General features: G+C 46.1%; 1 protein-coding gene across 9 annotated transcripts in view; it reads left to right on the top strand.

Annotated features, from left to right (window-relative positions):
• Positions 1 to 16,813, top strand: part of Gramd1b (GRAM domain containing 1B) — a 175,936-nt gene that overhangs the window by 80,407 nt on the left and 78,716 nt on the right. Inside the window, exon 1 of one of the 9 annotated variants that reach the window (XM_040729824.1) lies at positions 7,443 to 8,027. The exons of the other annotated variants lie outside the window; for them this stretch is intronic. Within the exon in view, the coding sequence (XP_040585758.1) occupies positions 8,005 to 8,027 (23 nt within the window). The 5' untranslated portion in view covers positions 7,443 to 8,004. Of the gene's footprint in view, positions 1 to 7,442; positions 8,028 to 16,813 lie in introns of those variants that run through there. 9 annotated transcript variants of the gene reach the window in all.

The following is a 16,813-nucleotide window of genomic DNA, read 5'->3' as shown; positions in this document are numbered from 1 at the left end:
GAGGGTCCTCTTTGAGAGCTCCTCTGACAGAACAAAGGACATTCTTGTGTTCACCAAGACAATTTCCTTGGAAGAAGAATGCCAAGTTTGGTGACATGGCATAAGTACCGCAATACTCAGGAGGCAGGGGTAGGAAGATTACCTCCAGTTCAAGGCCAGCCTGGGCTACAGAGTGAGACATTCCTTATCCCCCACCCCCCACCCCCCCAAAAAAAGGTGTGTCAAGAGCAGGGACAAGAAGAAGAAGCTTAGCTGGGTTCTCTGCCGACATGAGTGTAACAGATCATCTATGTGTTATCTGGCCACAGAGGTTCCCAGGCTAGAGAGGAAGGGGTCTCGTGGTCCCAGGTATTCTTTATCTTTTAGCTTTTCCCATTTTTACCAATGACTTCTGTCTTAGTTACTTTTCTCCTGCTGTGAAGAGACACCATGACCCAAACAACTTAAAGGAAAGAGTTTATTTGCAACCTGCTTACATTTTCAGAGGGTTAAAGTCTATGATCATCATGGAGGGGAGCATGGCAGTAGGCTGGCATGGTGCTGAGCAGCAGCTGAGATCTTTTATGTTTCATCCATAAGTGGGAGTCAGAGCAAGAGAGCTAGCTAGGAATGGTGTAGGCTTTAGAAACCTCAAAGCTCACCCCCAAAGACACACCTCTTCTAATAAGGCCACACCTCCTAATCCTTCCCAAACGGCCAACTGGGGACCAAGTATTCAAATAGATGAGCTTAAAGGGGTGATTCTCATTTAAACCTTCACAACAGCATTCCCTGGATTTACTCAGGGTCCTGGTCCCATGATGCTCCGCTTCTCAAAGCTACCAATGTCCAAGTATTTTATGTAAAATGTCATGTTTGTATGTAATATGTATTCATATTAAATCATCCCTAGGCTACTTATAGTAGCTAATGCAAACCGAATGGTATGTAATTGGTTGTTATAATGTATTGTTTGAGGAATGATAGAAAATGAACTCTGAGCTTGTTCTATAAACATGCAGCTTTTCCTAGGAATATGTTGTATCCAAGGCTGGAATCCCGTATGCAGGACCTGTGAAGGCAGAAGGCCTAGTGTACTACTCACCCAGGAACTAGTAGTCTCTGGTTGTGTTGGGAAAAGAACTGTCTTCCTTTAACCTATGTTAACTCTTTCCTGTTTAATTGTTGAGTGTTCAACTTTGTTCAGGGTCACTGTAAGGTTCATCAGCCATCATGTATGCACCCCCACTTAACGTTCTGGAGTGAGTGGTATGTTGTCTGTCCTTGGCAGCCCTAGTCCTGCTTTCCCTTTCCTGGGGGCAGGATGGAAGGAAGCTAGAGTTGATTGGAGTCTGGTTTTGGCTTTGGCTCCTGCTGTTGTTGCCTGAAGGAGCATTCTGGATTAACAGATTGTGAAGGGGGAGCAGAGAAGGCTCAGAGAAGAGGAAGTGATTCTCTCTCTCTCATTTTCTCTCTCTCTCTCATTTTTTTCTCTCTCTCTCATTATCTATCTATCTATCTATCTATCTATCTATCTATCTATCTATCTATCTATTCCTTTCAACTTCAAGATCTTAAGTGAATCCCTGGGGTCAGAGAGGCAGAAGGAAATGCTCTAGGCACAAAGATCCTGGCTTACTTTGCATGCAGGTCTGTCAGCCTCTACCAGCCTCCTGCACAGCACTGGCTGCCTGGGATGCATGGCTAGAGGGCTGGGGTGTGCATCAAGGGTATTAAGGACAAGGCGGGTGCTTAGGAGGCTCCAGGCTGGGAACTGACACAGATGAACAGACCAGAAGGCAAGGCCAATGCCTACAGCCTACACTGTCACCCCAGAGCCTGTGACTAATAGTGGCAGAGGGTGGGGAGTGGTGAGTGTGGAGGCAGGGAGGAGGAGGGAGGGGGAGGAACAGGGAAGTGGTAAGGAGCACCTGATCAGTGCAGCCCTGGCCATCTGCCGGCCCCTCACACAGCCTCTATTGACTGACTGCAATTTGGAGTTTGGAAGAGGATTTTGGCTAGGGGGTGATGAGGAGGCTTGTTGTTGAAGTGGCATGTTTGGGAGGCTATGCCCTCCCCCACGACTCGTTCTTCTCTTTCTTGCTTCCTGACCTCCAAAATGCTCCTTAAATATAACACCCTCAGCGGCTGATGACTCTTCCTGCTGGAGATTGGAGCTTTGATTCCCCAGCGTGTGACTGCAGTACCACTCTGCCCCAGTTTTGCCAGCAACTAGAGGCAGGATGCTCTACTGCAGCTAGCTCTGCTGCCCTGGAGTGGGCAGAGGGACTGTGGCCAGAGTCCGAGAACTTGAGATACAAGGAGAGCCTCAGGGATCTTGCCATCCATTTTCTGCTCTAGATACAGAACTATTTGCTTGGAGTGACTTATCAAGGTCAGGAGGAGGCCTAACCCTCTGCTGATGGGGGAGTTGAAGTCAAAAGCCTTGAATTCACCCTTGAGTTCTTCTCGTTGGCCAAATCCTTCTGTGGACCCTGACTCTTGATATACACAGTGTCTGGACTTGATTTTGGCCGGCCAAGACTCTTGGGTGTGTGGAGATGGCATGCTACAGCTGAGTTGTTACCTTTCCAGTCCTTATTGGTGGATAAGACAAGAAACACCAGTCATTGCTTTTGTTGGGTTAGGACAGGGAACAGCACCAGGGTGCTGGAAACCTTAAGGCCTGGAGGATGCCAAGACAAAAATAAAAAAATAAATAGAAATAAAATAAAAATCAACATTTTTCTACCTTTAACTCAGTAAATTTTAGAAGAGCCACCCTAAGAGGCTTAGGATAACACAAACCAACTTTATGTTAATCAAATGGGTATGTATGAGCTACAGCCCCAAGCAAGTTTTGAAACATGAATGATTAAAAACATTGTCATGGTCAGACCTTACCCCATATCAAAGAAGATGGATGTCGGAGTGGTTTCAGATCACTCTGTTATCCTCAAAGTGTTTTCATAGGCACTGAGCAGATACAAAAGGTATTTCCAAAGATACATAAAATATTCTGACAAGTTTATGGATAGCAAAACACTTTTAATTATATTCTGATTCGGGGAGGAAAGGGAAAGAAACATAAAGCATAAAGAAGAGAAAATGGACTTCTCTCTGCTAACACCACTATCTTGATCAACTTTCTGAAGGGCTTGTTATTCTCTTTGTTGCTTGTTCCTTTGCTTAAATGTCAAGCTTAGGGTTTTTTTTTATTCTATGGATATAGAATGTATGTAGATTCTTTGTATGTTCACAGAAGAATATATAAAATCCACATTGACTCCTGATTTTGGTTCAGTTTATGTTTCTGAGATTCATCCATTTTGTTGTATATTCCAGTACCGTGCATGTTCGGTGCTGTATAATATTCTCCTTGAAAATACTGCAGATACCTTTGTTTTTCATGCAGGTATTCATTAATGCATGGTGTACTGTATTGAGTTTCTTGTGTGCGCCCTCATGTAATTTACTATAATCAGGATAGAAGAATGACCCTGTAGTATTGATGGGGTAGGGATGGACTTGCTCAACTCTTCCATACTTCAGTAGTTGAGTCATTATGCCCTTCTACTAGCTTTCTCAATATTTGATATTGTTTGATTAAAAATTTTTGGCCAACAAGATGGCTTTGAAGTAGCATCATAATAGTTTTCTGTATTTGGATTTTCCTGAGTCCTCCTAAAGGTGTGGACCTGTCTGTGTGTTTATTATTTCCCCTTCTGAAAACCCTTGTTCTAATCTTCTGCCAATTGTGCTTACTTCTCGTGGGCTTATAGGAATTTTTAAGAAACATCCAACCAGTCCTTTTCTCAACTTATGGTGGTGTATTTCCTCCCAGCAAAACCTCTGTGCCCTCCATCCACTGGCTTTCCTTTGAATGACAGAATTTTGGTTATTTAAAATTCATCCTTCTTTTGTAGGTATGTGGGGGGGGAGAGAAAGACAGAGAGAGATTGGGTTAGGAAACTCCTACACTATAATCACTAAGTTGAACGGAAGATCAGTTTGAGGACCATTTGTTTTGTCTATTGCTTCAGATCAAGGTTTAGGACTGGCCTGAATCCTTTCAAGTTCATCATTAGGGTGAGATGTGACCAAACGAGGGCCTGGGGGGACCTGCAGGAGCCCATCTAGGCAATACTGCTGTATTACAAAATCTCCTTTGAAACACCATCACTAGTGGACTTTTAGAGTTTCTCTCTGTGCTTTGAGGCCATAAAAACTGAAAGCCAGGTTCATTTGTTTCTGCCATTCACTAAATGTTTGAACTTTACATATTCTTAACTTCTTGGATTTTGCCAGTACCCCGGGCATTTGAAAATAATTTCCTTTTGGCTTTCTGTTTTCTAGTCTGTGTGGTCATCTTGCCAGATAAGGAATTCTTCAGAGTCTAGTTTTCTTAAAAATAATTTGTGCCCTTCCTGAAACACGAATGTTATGGAACAGCCAGTCCATGTATAGGCAGGCAGAATCAGAAGGCACACGCTCATTCTTAGAGCTTATGCCAGTGTGCTCCATTTCCTAGGGAGGGAACTGCTCTGGCTGTACAGAATTCTGCCCATGAGAAGGTAAGGCAGGGGAAGTCCATGAGATGAGCATTGGTGTATCTCTCACGGTCTCCATCATCAGTTTATACCACTCCAGTTTATATCATGGAGTATTCTGTGTCTGATCAGCCATGTTTGGGTCCTATTTGGAGGTTTTTCATTGTGGGTTAAGAAACATGGCATTCGTTTCCAGAGCCCTAGGAAAAGTTCTTGATCTATAGCCAAAGGGAATCTGTGGGGTGATTGTCACCCATCCCACCAAGCTTCCTTGTCTCACACATTGGCACTCACCACTCATCAGTCATGAAGAGGCTGCCTTGGTTTAGTCTCTTTTCCTTATTGGTTATATTCTTGGTATTGGACTAAATGAGCTCTTTTAAATCAGCATGTCTGAGAGAAAAGATGTGTGTGTGTGTGTGTGTGTGTGTTCATGCATGCTTACCTGTACATTCATATGTGAAGCCAATGGTTGATGTTGAATGTCTTCTTCTGTCATTTTCTACTTTAGTTTTGAGACAGATTCTCATTGGTCCGGAGCTCCCTAGTTGACTTTTTTGGTCAGCAAACTCAGGGATGTGCTTGTCACCATTTTCCCAGCACTGGGATTCCAATGTGAATTTCCATGCCTACTGCTGTTCCACTGGTGCTGGGGATTGGAACTCTGGTCCTTCTGCTTGGTCCAGAAACCATCTTTATCCTTGGAGCCAAGAGCTATCTCCTTGTCCTGAGACTTTTCTTTAAAAATTTTGTAAACATACATAGGTATTGAGTTTGAAGTTTAATATGACTGTATTCATATCCCAAACTTACATCTCCCTGGCTGTTCGACTTTAAGCATACCAAGGAACTGCCCTTGTCATTGCTTAGTTGTAGTGTGTGACACACAGTCCTAGCAAATACCTCGGCATGTTCATGTAGGATCCCAAATGTGTATCTACCATGCCTAGCTCAACCTCTGGCTCCACAGCCCCTCCATGTACTCTTGTTAGCAGTGGAAAAAGCGGGTTTCTATGGAATTTCCAAAAGTAGCTGATGGATGCCAATGACCAAAGATTTTTAACTTTCTCTGAAATGTGTTTTAGAGTGATGCTTGGGGTGCTCTGGACTGATATTGGAGTGTTCCTCATGATTGGAGCAATGGGACCAAAGAGAAGATTGACATCTATGTAGAAGAATATCAGTGATTTTAATCTAGGGGGTGGATCATAGGATTTAGAAGTTCCAATGATCAAATTACCTAGTCATGGAGAATAATTCTGTGGACTTTGGAATCTGGTATACCTCATTAATTCCTGTACTGAATGTACGACCCGGATACAGGCCCAAGGACCCTTAAAAACACAACTGGGGATGTGTTCAGAAGTCCTGGAAGCATTTGAACATCATCTGACATAGGGTTATGGATGGAGAGGAATTCCACCAGTCATGGCTGCTTGATTAACATATCCCTGAAAGTTCAGGGTACTAGAAAGTGTTTCTTCTGTTTGGTCAAATGTTGGAGGGAAATAGCAATGATTTGCTTGTTTTTGTTTTTGTTTTGTTTTTTTGTTTTTCAAGATAGGGTTTCTCCATGGCTTTGAAGGCTATCCTGGAACTAGCTGTAATAGACCAGGCTGGTCCTGAACTCACAGAGATCCACCTGCCTCTGCCTCCCGAGTGCTGGGATTAAAGGTGTGTGCGACCAACGCCTGGCATGATTTGGTTGTTTGCTTACATCATATCTAGCAAACAGTAACAGGACCCCTCCCACCTGAAAGCCTCCTCTCCTGGGTGATCTGGGTGATGTTACACGGAATGGGAGGAGATGCTCATTCCCTGCCTTCCTGGGGAGTACCCAATAGGAAGAAGGAGGCAGGTGACAAGCAGGGCATGGCCTATGACCGTTCCCAGTGTTAGCTGCCCTTCTGTCTGTGTTTAAGAGCATTCACTTAGAAAGTCAAACTTGGGTGATGTGTAGTTAGCCCAGGCATGGCTGTGAATTGTTTCAGGCCAGTTTTAGTGGAAAGACTTATTATGGTTCAGCTGGAGGTTGCTATTTCATAATTAATCTCCTCTTTGTTCTTTTTCACCCATCCGCATTACTGACCCAGATAATGGGTAATATGGGGGAGGCCAGAGAGGAACGAGTGGTACAACCACAGAAGCCGTTGGTGCGGTTGGTGCAGGAACTTCCAACATAGCGTTGGTTTGGGGAGCACTGGGCATTTCCCCCACTTCAAGAAGTTCAAAGTCCGAGTGCGCGTGCGCACGCTAGTGTGTGTGTGTGTGTGTGTGTGTGTGTGTGTGTGTGTGTTCCTAGGATAAGTCTGCTCACCTCTTGTGTTGACTGAGTCCTAAGCCAGGCCAGACTGTTGGGGCCACCTTGGAAGGATTCCTGACTTGAAGTGACCCAAAGGCTGCTCTACCACTCAGAGCTGCTCACCACATGCCCTGGCAATCTGGGCAATGTCCCCAGCAGGAGAGGGAACTATGCGTTCCCTGTGCTCAGAACTAACTGCTTGGGAGCCCAGAGCCTGCTGGCTAGCCCAGCTTGCTTAGCTGGGAACTGACAGTTCTGCTTAAGGTGGGTCTTAGGCAGCCAGCCTTGGGATAGGCACTAGCTAGGATTTTCAGGTCTGCTCAGCTAAGAAATCCTGAGGCTGTCCAGGACTCCTTCCCTGCCAAGGGTGTGACCTATTAATTCACCTGGTTAATGTTGTCGGGTGCCTGTGACTGTGTCCCTCTTAAGAGCTTTTTGCCTGTTCCCTCTTCCTTCCTGGTATCACATTCCTCCCTGCAGCACACTGATCCAGGGCATCCCGAGTGATCTGTCCCATTCTGGGACAAAACATGTGCTGTGTCTTTAAATGGGCGGAAGTGACTGGCGGTGCTTTGCTTGGGTACTGCATTGATTAGGAGATTACATGGAGCTGCCGCCTGGGGGAGGAGAGTGCAGGTTCTGCTAGGTCGGTGCTCTGATCCTCCAGGCCCTCCTGGCTTTTTCTCCCTGAGGCTGCTCATGGCCGGTAGGAGGTGAGGGTGGGTGGCTGGCAGCCAGCCTGACTGACTGTGGATGTAACTCCAGGGCTCGGCTTAGCTCAGGCTTGCCAGACTACCCATCCTCATCAGAGACTGGCAGTGGCGGCAACAGCCAGGGCAGCCGGCTCCAGCCTGGGGCTGGATTTGTCCAAGCTGCCCTTGGCCTCTGAGTCCAGCTGAGAGCTGGGAGAGAGGGGCAGTGGGAACAGAAGCAGCGGTACTTCTCTCTCTCTCTCTCTCTCTCTCTCTCTCTCTCTCTCTCTCTCTCTCTCTCTCTCTCTGCCTCTGCCTCTCCCACTTCCCTCTCTCCATCTCCTTCTCTCTGTGTTTAAGTCACATTATATGGGATTCTGTTCTTTTGGGACTTCATCATCTTTTCCACTATGTCCTGGGACCTCCGGAGCGGTGACCGGGATGTTAAGGACACGGCCAGTGGATTCTCGTGACTGTACTAATGAAAGGATTCAAGCTCTCCTGGTAAGTGGAGGATGGACAAGGTGCACCCTCTTCCATCTTTCTTCACCTGTGTGTTCTGTCAGCATCCTGGTCCCCTTCAGAGGTCTCCTTGAGACAGATCTGTCTCACTGGGTGGGCATAAATCAACGTGTCAAGATAGGAGTGACAAACCCTAAAAAAGAAAGTTGGAATACTCTCCCTGCCTCAGCTAGCACCTACAGTGCTGTGGCATTTTCTTCCAGTATGTTCTCTGTGTCAGGGGTTTGTGGGAGTTGGGAAGCTGGAGAGAGACTCTAATAGAAACTGAAAAGAGCCTCCAACTTTGAGGGCTTGTGGTGGTTGCACAGAAGAGGGAACTTAATACAGAGGTACCCTGTCCTGCGTGTTACAGTTGTTCTGAACTGGGGTCTTGACTGGCTCCCCTGGGGAACTTTTTCCTTGGCACTTAGGGTTAGCCCCATCGGAGAAAGCCTCTGACCTCTCTTGGAGGAGTCTCCATAAGCAGTATGTTAGGGACCAGGCTGCATCTTCTAGGATGCCCTCGAAGGGAGCGTGGGCATGAGCCTTGGGGTTCTCCAAGTGTTTGACTCTTCCTGAACTTAATATTTGGACATGAAAAGAACTTTCTGGTTTAGAGTGTTTAGAGATAGTTGTATTCTAGCCACAGGGAGCATTTTTTACCTGCTATTTTAAAAAATAAAACCCTTACTGTTCCTTCTCTCCTTTGATCCACTGAGGACCAGATGGGTGGGGGAACTGGGTTTTTTGTCTGCTTAAGAAACTGCAGGTTTTGCTTGGAAAACTTTGCAGGAATCTGGTACCCCTGCAGGGTGGCCTGTGTGGCTGTCTTGGAGGAGAAAGGCTCCCCAGGTTAGAGAGGGGAGGGTGCTTTAACTCCTTGAAGAGGGTAGAGATAGGAGGAGACTAGCTTGGGGAGGCTCTCTGCAGAGATGCAGCCAGCTGGCCGCCTTCATTGTGGACCTACTGTCCGAGCTGGGCCCTGGGGTAGGGGGAGGGCATTCCTGGGGGTGGCAGGGTGATAGAATCTGGGATGAGATCAAGCAGGTTAGGCAAGGAGTTTTACCCTGGCTGCAGGCCACTTCTGGTTTTCTAGAGGCCCCTACCCAAACCACCTCCCACCACCCCCAGCAGAGTCTAGCTCTCCTGCTGTAAGAGCATTTCTTTGGAGGGCCTTGAGAAGGACAAAGAGCAAAGCCGAGTTCTGCAAGATTAGCTCATAATAACTGCAAGCTCCCAAGTGTGCTGAGAACTGGTGACTGCTTAGCCTTGAGCTGCTTCTCACTCCACGGGGTGCTGAGTCCTCATTTGGGACAACTGTGCCCCAATGGCTATCCCCACCCTGGCTTTCCTGGGGGCTTGCCTGTCCCACTGTGCTGCAAAATGTCAACCTGGGTCTCTTGACATCAGTAATTCCGGGCCTACATGGGTGATCAAAGCTGTGGAGCAAACCTAGGCAGCCCAGGAAAGGGCAGATGCTTCAGGAAGCACAAAGACCCTGGGCTCTTCATCAGAATCACTCAGCACCCTTCTCCTGCTGTCAACACACTTAGCTTGGGACCTAGGTAGACTGGCTGTCATTCAGATGAGACATCACTTTAACGGAGCTGCTTCTTGGCTCAGCCTGGCTCGGGTCCCACAGGGACATGTAGAGATGTTTGCCTTTGAAATCTGTCGTGAGTATCTCTTGATGCATTTCAACAAGGAGAGCAGTGCTCATCTGGGAGCTGTAATTGGCCAACCTTGTCTTCCTCAGATAAACAAAAGTGGGGGATAGTTCTGTCATTTCTGTCAGTCTGGATGCTGTTAGTTCTGTGACCCTCTGTCTCATGAACATTAGATATACTAGTGTACTGTGTCTCCTCTTTGCAGTGGTGTTGTGGCTGTTTTGCGTGCAAAGTGCTGGCTTCCTTTGGCATTCCATAGGAGGTGTGCCCTACTCCCAAGAAGCAAGATGGTGTTGGCCATCTTATCCTGGGTTATACTGTCTAACTTCATACGGAAGAGGATGGGATTAGCAAACTTCCTAATGTTTCAAGTCATCTCTAGGAACGCTTCTAGGGTTCCTCCTATGTAGAGGTGGCATAAAAATGGTGGTACTTCTGCTCATAGTAAAAGTAGGTAGTTGTCTACCTCTTTTTGAGATTTACTTTATGTCAAGCTACATTAAGGACTTTGCATGTATTAGCACGAGCCATGCAGTACTATAATTATGACCCCTCATTTTACAGACGAGGGAGCGGAGGCAGAGATTAAGGCATACACTAAGAAGTCAGGCTTTGGGTTTGCTGCAGGGCCATATTGGTTACTCTCGAACCTCACTTTCCCTGGATGTAAGACCATACTCTATACTGCCCCTTTCCATGCTCTGATGTCTCATTAGGTCACTGAACTAGACGTTGAAAATTGTAGCAAAGTGATCTCATTTGATTCTTAGTATACCCCAATGAAGTATTTGTTCTGTGTTGACGACGTGTCTATTCTGTGATGGAGCTAGGGAAACTGAGGCCTAGGTTAAATTTATGTAGCTAATTCATGAAAGGATGCAGTCTGGCTTACTTCACCATTATATGTACATGTGTTTGAGCATGTGCATGTGTGCGTGTCTGTGTATACTTGTGCCTCTGGAGGCCAAAAGTCAGCATCTTGATGTCCTCCTCAAATGCTCTCTGCCTTCTTTGAGAGCAGGTCTCTTTACTGAATCTGGAGCTAAAATTTAGGTTAGGCTGGCTGGCCAGTGACCTCCAGGGGAATTCTGTCTTTGCCTTGCTGCGCTGGGCCTACATGCGTGTGAGGACTACTTCCAATCATTTACATGGGTGCTGGAGACCCAGACTTACGCTTTTATGGCAAGGACTTTACCCACTGAACCATTTCCCCAGCCCTTCATAACCAAAGGACAACCATAATAATAGCAAGATGTATCTATGTTGCACCAACATTTCCAGAGAAGCTTCAGGATCTGTAAGTTCATTTACTCATCCATCCCTTCATTTTACAAATGTTGATCCAGCTTTCTTTGTTTGTAGCCCTTTGCCTGGGAACATGGGAGTCTAAAATATGTAAGAGGTTGTTCATCACCTTAGCCTTCTAGAGACCAGACCTCGCATAGGTAGACTGAGCCCCACCTTCTCTCCACACAGGGTACAAGTCAGTCCATGTAAAGGCCAGGTAAGTGCAGTGAATAACTCTAGAAACTGATTTCAGCTGGTGGAGCATGTTCTTAGGGTAGATGACACAGGAGAACGCTTGGATCTGGGTTATTAGGTAAATAAGGTTTGACTTTACACAGCAACTTCACCATAACTCAGAGTTCCAACCTTATAGGTGATGCTTTGGGACAGGCTGTAGAGGTGTGTGACTGGCAAGGGGCTGCACTGTGAGAGCAATCCCTCACCTTGTTTCTGCTTCGTCAGGGAGGAGTTAGTTAAGCTCACCACAAGAGTTTCTTCAGTTGTCCCACCTCCTGGTAATTTTGTGAATAAGGTAAGGGTCACAGTGAAAGAAGCTGAAGGAGGTGTTGGGAACAAATGAACAGGGCTGTGGCCAAGCCCGGAAGGGGAAGTATCACATTTTTACTTTGGAAGCCGGTGTTCCTTTGTCTCCACATGGCTGCTCTCCCCCACTTGCTCTTGTAGTGTTGTAAAGTTGTCTCTGATTCCCTCAGAGCTCCATAATGGAGTTCAGCTTTGTGAGGCTACTCCCTCCAGACTGCTGTCCCCTCACACGGCCCTGTGTGACAACACCTGTGTGCGTTCCCTCTGCTCCTTTTCCTGCTCTTCACATCTGCCGGGTTTGGTGGCACAGGTGACACAGAGCCCGGGGCTGGTGTAGACCTTCAGGAAAGTCAGTGTAGGGGAGACGCTGATTCTGTGAAGAAAAAAAAAAGATAAAAAAGCAGAGCTAAGAGAGCATCATCTGACACAGCAGGCAAGCACTTATGTGGAGAGAGCTGTCTTCTTCTGGGTGCTGTCAAACAGGCAGATATTAAGTCTCAAACCCTGGACAAATGGCTAACTGAGGTGGTTGTTTAACAGATGTCAGGGCAGGCTACGCTGCCTTCCCACTCCTGAAGAAGCGATGAGAGTAACCCCTCCTTCCCCAACCTGCTGTCTTGTTTTTTCCCCAGGTGACTGGCTTTTGTCCTCAATTTCCCAACCATTAATGGCCAGCCAAGTTTTATTGACCCTGAAGGTCAATTGCCCATTGTTTTCTTTCTTTTTAGATCTGTTCATGAATGATGCCCTGTTCCTTCCCCATCTGTCTTTTGAGGTTCTTCTTGAGGGAGGCCAGGGGGCTGCTACACCCCCTCCCAGAGCCTGACCTTGCAGCCTATGTGAGAGGCTTCCCAGAGGGGAGAGAACAGAGAAGGCTGTGGTCTCTGAGTAGCTTGAGAGAGGACTCATGGATGGGAATCTTGTCACTACCTGTTAGCCTGCTGTGGGCCTAGGTAGGGGACTTCTGGTTTACCTTGGGTGGTGGTATTTCTGAAAGTGGCGTTAAATGCCAGCCCTGGGTAGGTCCTTTATCTCTCAGCATTCCTTTTTACTAATGGTCTAGAAAAAGGTCACAGTCCTTATAGATCAGTAGCATGTGCTATAGACTGTTGGAGTGCATCTTCAGCCAGCAGGGGATATTGAAAAAGAAACCTTCACTTGATAATATTCAATATTCATTTACAAGCATCACACTGCAGGCATGCCCTCCCATGAACATTGAGATTTATTTTATCATTTAATGGTATGGAGTTAAGTTTCCTCATTCATGTTCAGTGCCCTGAGTGCTGGACATCTAAGATTAAAACCGAGAGCCAGATAGCCCAGGGTCATGAGACAATCTGGTGCTGTGGATTTCTTGTGATACCCATACGTAAGTTTCTACAGTGGGCCAGCACTAAGCATTACTTGCTTTTCTGTGTTATTGTGGCCACCATCTTTCTTTTTAGAAGAAGACATTGCCGCCTCACAACGTAAATGTGCGTGTGAGACAAGTGAGATGTCAAAGCTCTTGGCTTGGAACCTTTTCTCTGGTTATTGTAAGGTTATGTCTAGAAATGATGATTCGTGTTTCTGGTGAAGGAACTTGAAGACAAAGTACCTCTGACCTCACTGAATTGTCCATAAAAGGCTGGGCATTTTCCTTCAGTGACTTCTGAGATGAAGCGCTATAATAAACCAGGCAATGCTTGATGACTTTACACTCATTTAGAAGCATTTTTAATTATATTCATTTGTTTACATGTGTGCCCATGGAGTCCAACCTGCAGCTGTACCCTCTCACTCAGCTCTCCTTCCACTGTGTGTATTCCTGGGATTGAAGTTGGGGTTAGACGGGCAAGCTGCTTTAACTACTGAGTCAGCTTTCTAGCCCTGTCTGTCTGTCTGTCTGTCTATCTATCTATCTATCTATCTATCTATCTATCTATCTATCTATCTATCTATTTGTCTTCATCATCTATCTGTCCAATGTGAGTGTTGGTTACACATTTGTAAGATGGCGAACTCACCCATGTAGGCACATATGGAGGCCAGAGGTCAACATCAGGTCTTTCCTCAATAGCCCTTCCATCTTCTATGTCATGGGTCTCTCACTGAAACTGAAGCTCACTGTTTATGCTGGACTGTTTGCTGGCAAGCCCCAGGATCTACCCATGCCTGGCTTTTCAGAGTTGGGATTATAGGCAGTTGTGCCCATTTCTTACCAGGCAAGTTCTAGAGTTCAGGCCCGCATGCTTCTATAGCAAGTATTTCACCTGTGGAGCCAAGTCCTGGCCCTGGTGATCCAATCTTAGTGCTGTTCTTTGGCTTATGCTTGCAGAGAGACATTGCGTTAAAATGAGGAGAGCAGGTTGGGCCATGACGACCACATTTATGATCACTACAAGTCCCTCAGGTTCTGGACGACTCTCTCAGGGAACTGCTCTATGCAGTGGTTTAACAGTTCAGGCTGTTGACTCTAATGGTGTCTCCTGCATGGCCACCATGGCAGGGAGGACACCTTGGGTCTTCTATACTCCCCTGTCACCTGTCACACAATGGCCACAGCCAGTCACATGAGCCTGTCTGACTGCAGGACAAAGCAGTTCAGTGCCTGCCATAACTGATTTCACTGGGAATAGTAAGATATTGGGGAAGAACCTGTGTGACCCTAGACATGAGATACTAGGGTACATTTAATTTGCATACCATTTTTTAAATTTGCAAGTCATGATTGTCCTAGTGCATTTGGTTTTTGCTTTAAAAAATGTTTTATTCAACAGCCTCCAAAACAATACAGAGAAACCCTGTCTCGTAAAACAAAAAAATGTTTTATTTATTCTTTGACAAATTCATACTTTAGTACATGTTTTATTTTGTTGCTTTATGATACTAGATGTTGAACCAGGACCTCACAAATGCCAAACAAGCACTGGACCACCAAGTGATATCCACAACTCTTAGTTTCCTTCCGTTCTTCCTTCCTTTTCTTCCTCTGTTCCTTCCTTTCCTTCCTTCCTTCCTTCCTTCCTTCCTTCCTTCCTTCCTTCCTTCCTTCCTTCCTCCCTTCCTTCCTGTTCAGACAAAGTCCTTAAGGTTGCCTGTTTGAATGGGTCCTGAAATTACTCAGTAGCCCAGGCTGCCTCAGTCTCATGAGTAGTTGGGCTTATGGGCCTTCCCTACCCATGCCAGATTCCTGTGAATTTAAAAATGTTTCATGAAATCCAAGAAGGGCAAAATGACATGTAAAAAAATCAGATAACATCCCATCTGGCCATGACACAAATTATTTGTTCATGGACTGTCCAAGGCTACTTGTATACTACAGCAGAGTGATGGCAGAGACCCGTGTCCTGAAAACCTGGCCTCTTCCTTATAAAAAGGTTGTTGCTCCAAGATTGGGTAAATACAGTTTTCAAGAGCAACACAGTGCTATTCTTTGCTGGATTCTTTTTAGCTAGCAATATTATCCCAGGGGCTTTGTACTTGTATCGACGATAGTAAGGAGAATGATAACAATAGGTAATACTTGAAAATTTGCTGTGTGACAGGTTTATTTTAGTTTATATTTTGAGACTGGACCTTGTTGCATCTTCCTGGTCTTTCTATATTGCTTACTTTGAATTCTCAACCTTGCCTTGAGTTTTTAATCTTCTGCCCAAGATCATGGAGCCTAAAAACCCTTTAGGTGGCAGTCTGACTCAGAGCCCATGCTCTTCTCTTTTCCTTTTGTTCTGTTCTAACAGATAGGGTCTTACAAAATATATATGCAAGGCTGGTCCAGAACTCAACTTCCTGAGTTCTGTCTCACCTGGTCCAAGTTCCTGTAGTTACTGCAGTTGCAAAGCCATTGGAGGACAGGTAATTTGCCTCTGAGGAAAAAATTGAGAAATATTGTGGAATGATTTATGAGGACAGTGTTCAATATGAATTACAGTTGCCAAGGATGTGACAGAGCAGAAAGGGTATAGTCGCGGTGGTCAGGATTGAGAAGGGGTGCATGGGGCAGATGAGAGGTTCGCTGATTCTTGAAGAATGAAGGCCACCGACATTTGAAGACAGCAGCGACCTCTGAGGTAGGAAGAAATCTGGAACAGCCCCTGAAACCCGAACAAGGGCCTGGTGGAAGGTCGAGGGCTCAGGAGCCCAGTAGAACAAAGGGGTGCTTGCGGGCACTGGGGTAGAAGTTTAAGTGACAAGATGGGGTTCAGGAGGAGATACCTTAGGAGATATGCAGAGCCCCGGGGGCCTGCTACACTCAGCAGGAGAGCCCACAGGCTCAGGATGACCAAAAAGCACCCAGATGCTCTTTCCATTTCAGTGGGTATGCTGCTTGAGGCGGGAGCTTGATGTTTGTAATCTGGTAGCAGCTGTGGAAAAAAAAAGCTTTGAAAAAGTACCAGGACTGAGAGAGGTTTGTGTGCATGTGAGCATGTGGGGGTCAGCTCAGACGGGGCTGCTTTCCGTTCCCAGAACACACATACACATACTCTCTCTCTCTCTCTCTCTCTCTCTCTCTCTCTCTCTCTCTCTCTCTCTCTCCTCCCTCCTCCCTCCTCCCTCCATAGCCCTGTTATAAGAGTGACATTTAATTTGCCCCATATCATAGGTGACAACAGTCGAAGGTCCACATGGTGAATGACAGAGCAAGAGAGAAGGTTAAAGAAGCTGGGACTCTAGGCTTTGAGCTCTCAGCAACATCTCCTTGCTGCCGCAGTGTGGATCTGCCTAAATCTGGCAGCTTTTAACCTCACCTTAAGTTAGAGGAATGCTGCCGGGTCCACAGCCTCCTGGTGGGGCTTTCTTCATCCATGGATGCAGTAGCTGTAGCATATCCAGGAAACCAGGATCCTATTCTCATCTGACTCATTAGCTGTCTCTTCAAGGCTGGGCTAGAAGGTATTTAAAACAGAGATGAGGGCTGGCAAGATGGCTCAGCCTACAAAGGTCTTTACTGATGATGGGAGGTGGTGGCCTTTAATCCCAGTACTCGGGAGGCAGAGGATCCCTGTGAGTTTGAGGCCAGACTGGTGTACAGAGCGAGTTCCAGAACAGTGAAAGCTACACAGAGAAACCCTGTCTCGAAACATACTTACGGACAACCATGAAGTCTTGAGTTTGAACCCTGGATCCTATATGGTAAAAGGAGAAAACCAACTCTTAAAAAGTGCCCTCTGACCTCCACACACAAATTGTGTCATGTACACACACACACACACACACACACACACACACACACACACGAGAGAGAGAGAGAGAGAGAGAGAGAGAGAGAAAAGAGAGAGAGAATTTTATATCTCAAATACAGAAGAA

The sequence above is a fragment of the Mesocricetus auratus genome, unplaced genomic scaffold, assembly GCF_017639785.1.
Source record: "Mesocricetus auratus isolate SY011 unplaced genomic scaffold, BCM_Maur_2.0 Super-Scaffold_100022, whole genome shotgun sequence".
In the NCBI taxonomy this organism is placed as follows: Eukaryota; Metazoa; Chordata; class Mammalia; order Rodentia; family Cricetidae; genus Mesocricetus; species Mesocricetus auratus.
This window is presented reverse-complemented; position numbering and strand designations above follow the sequence as displayed.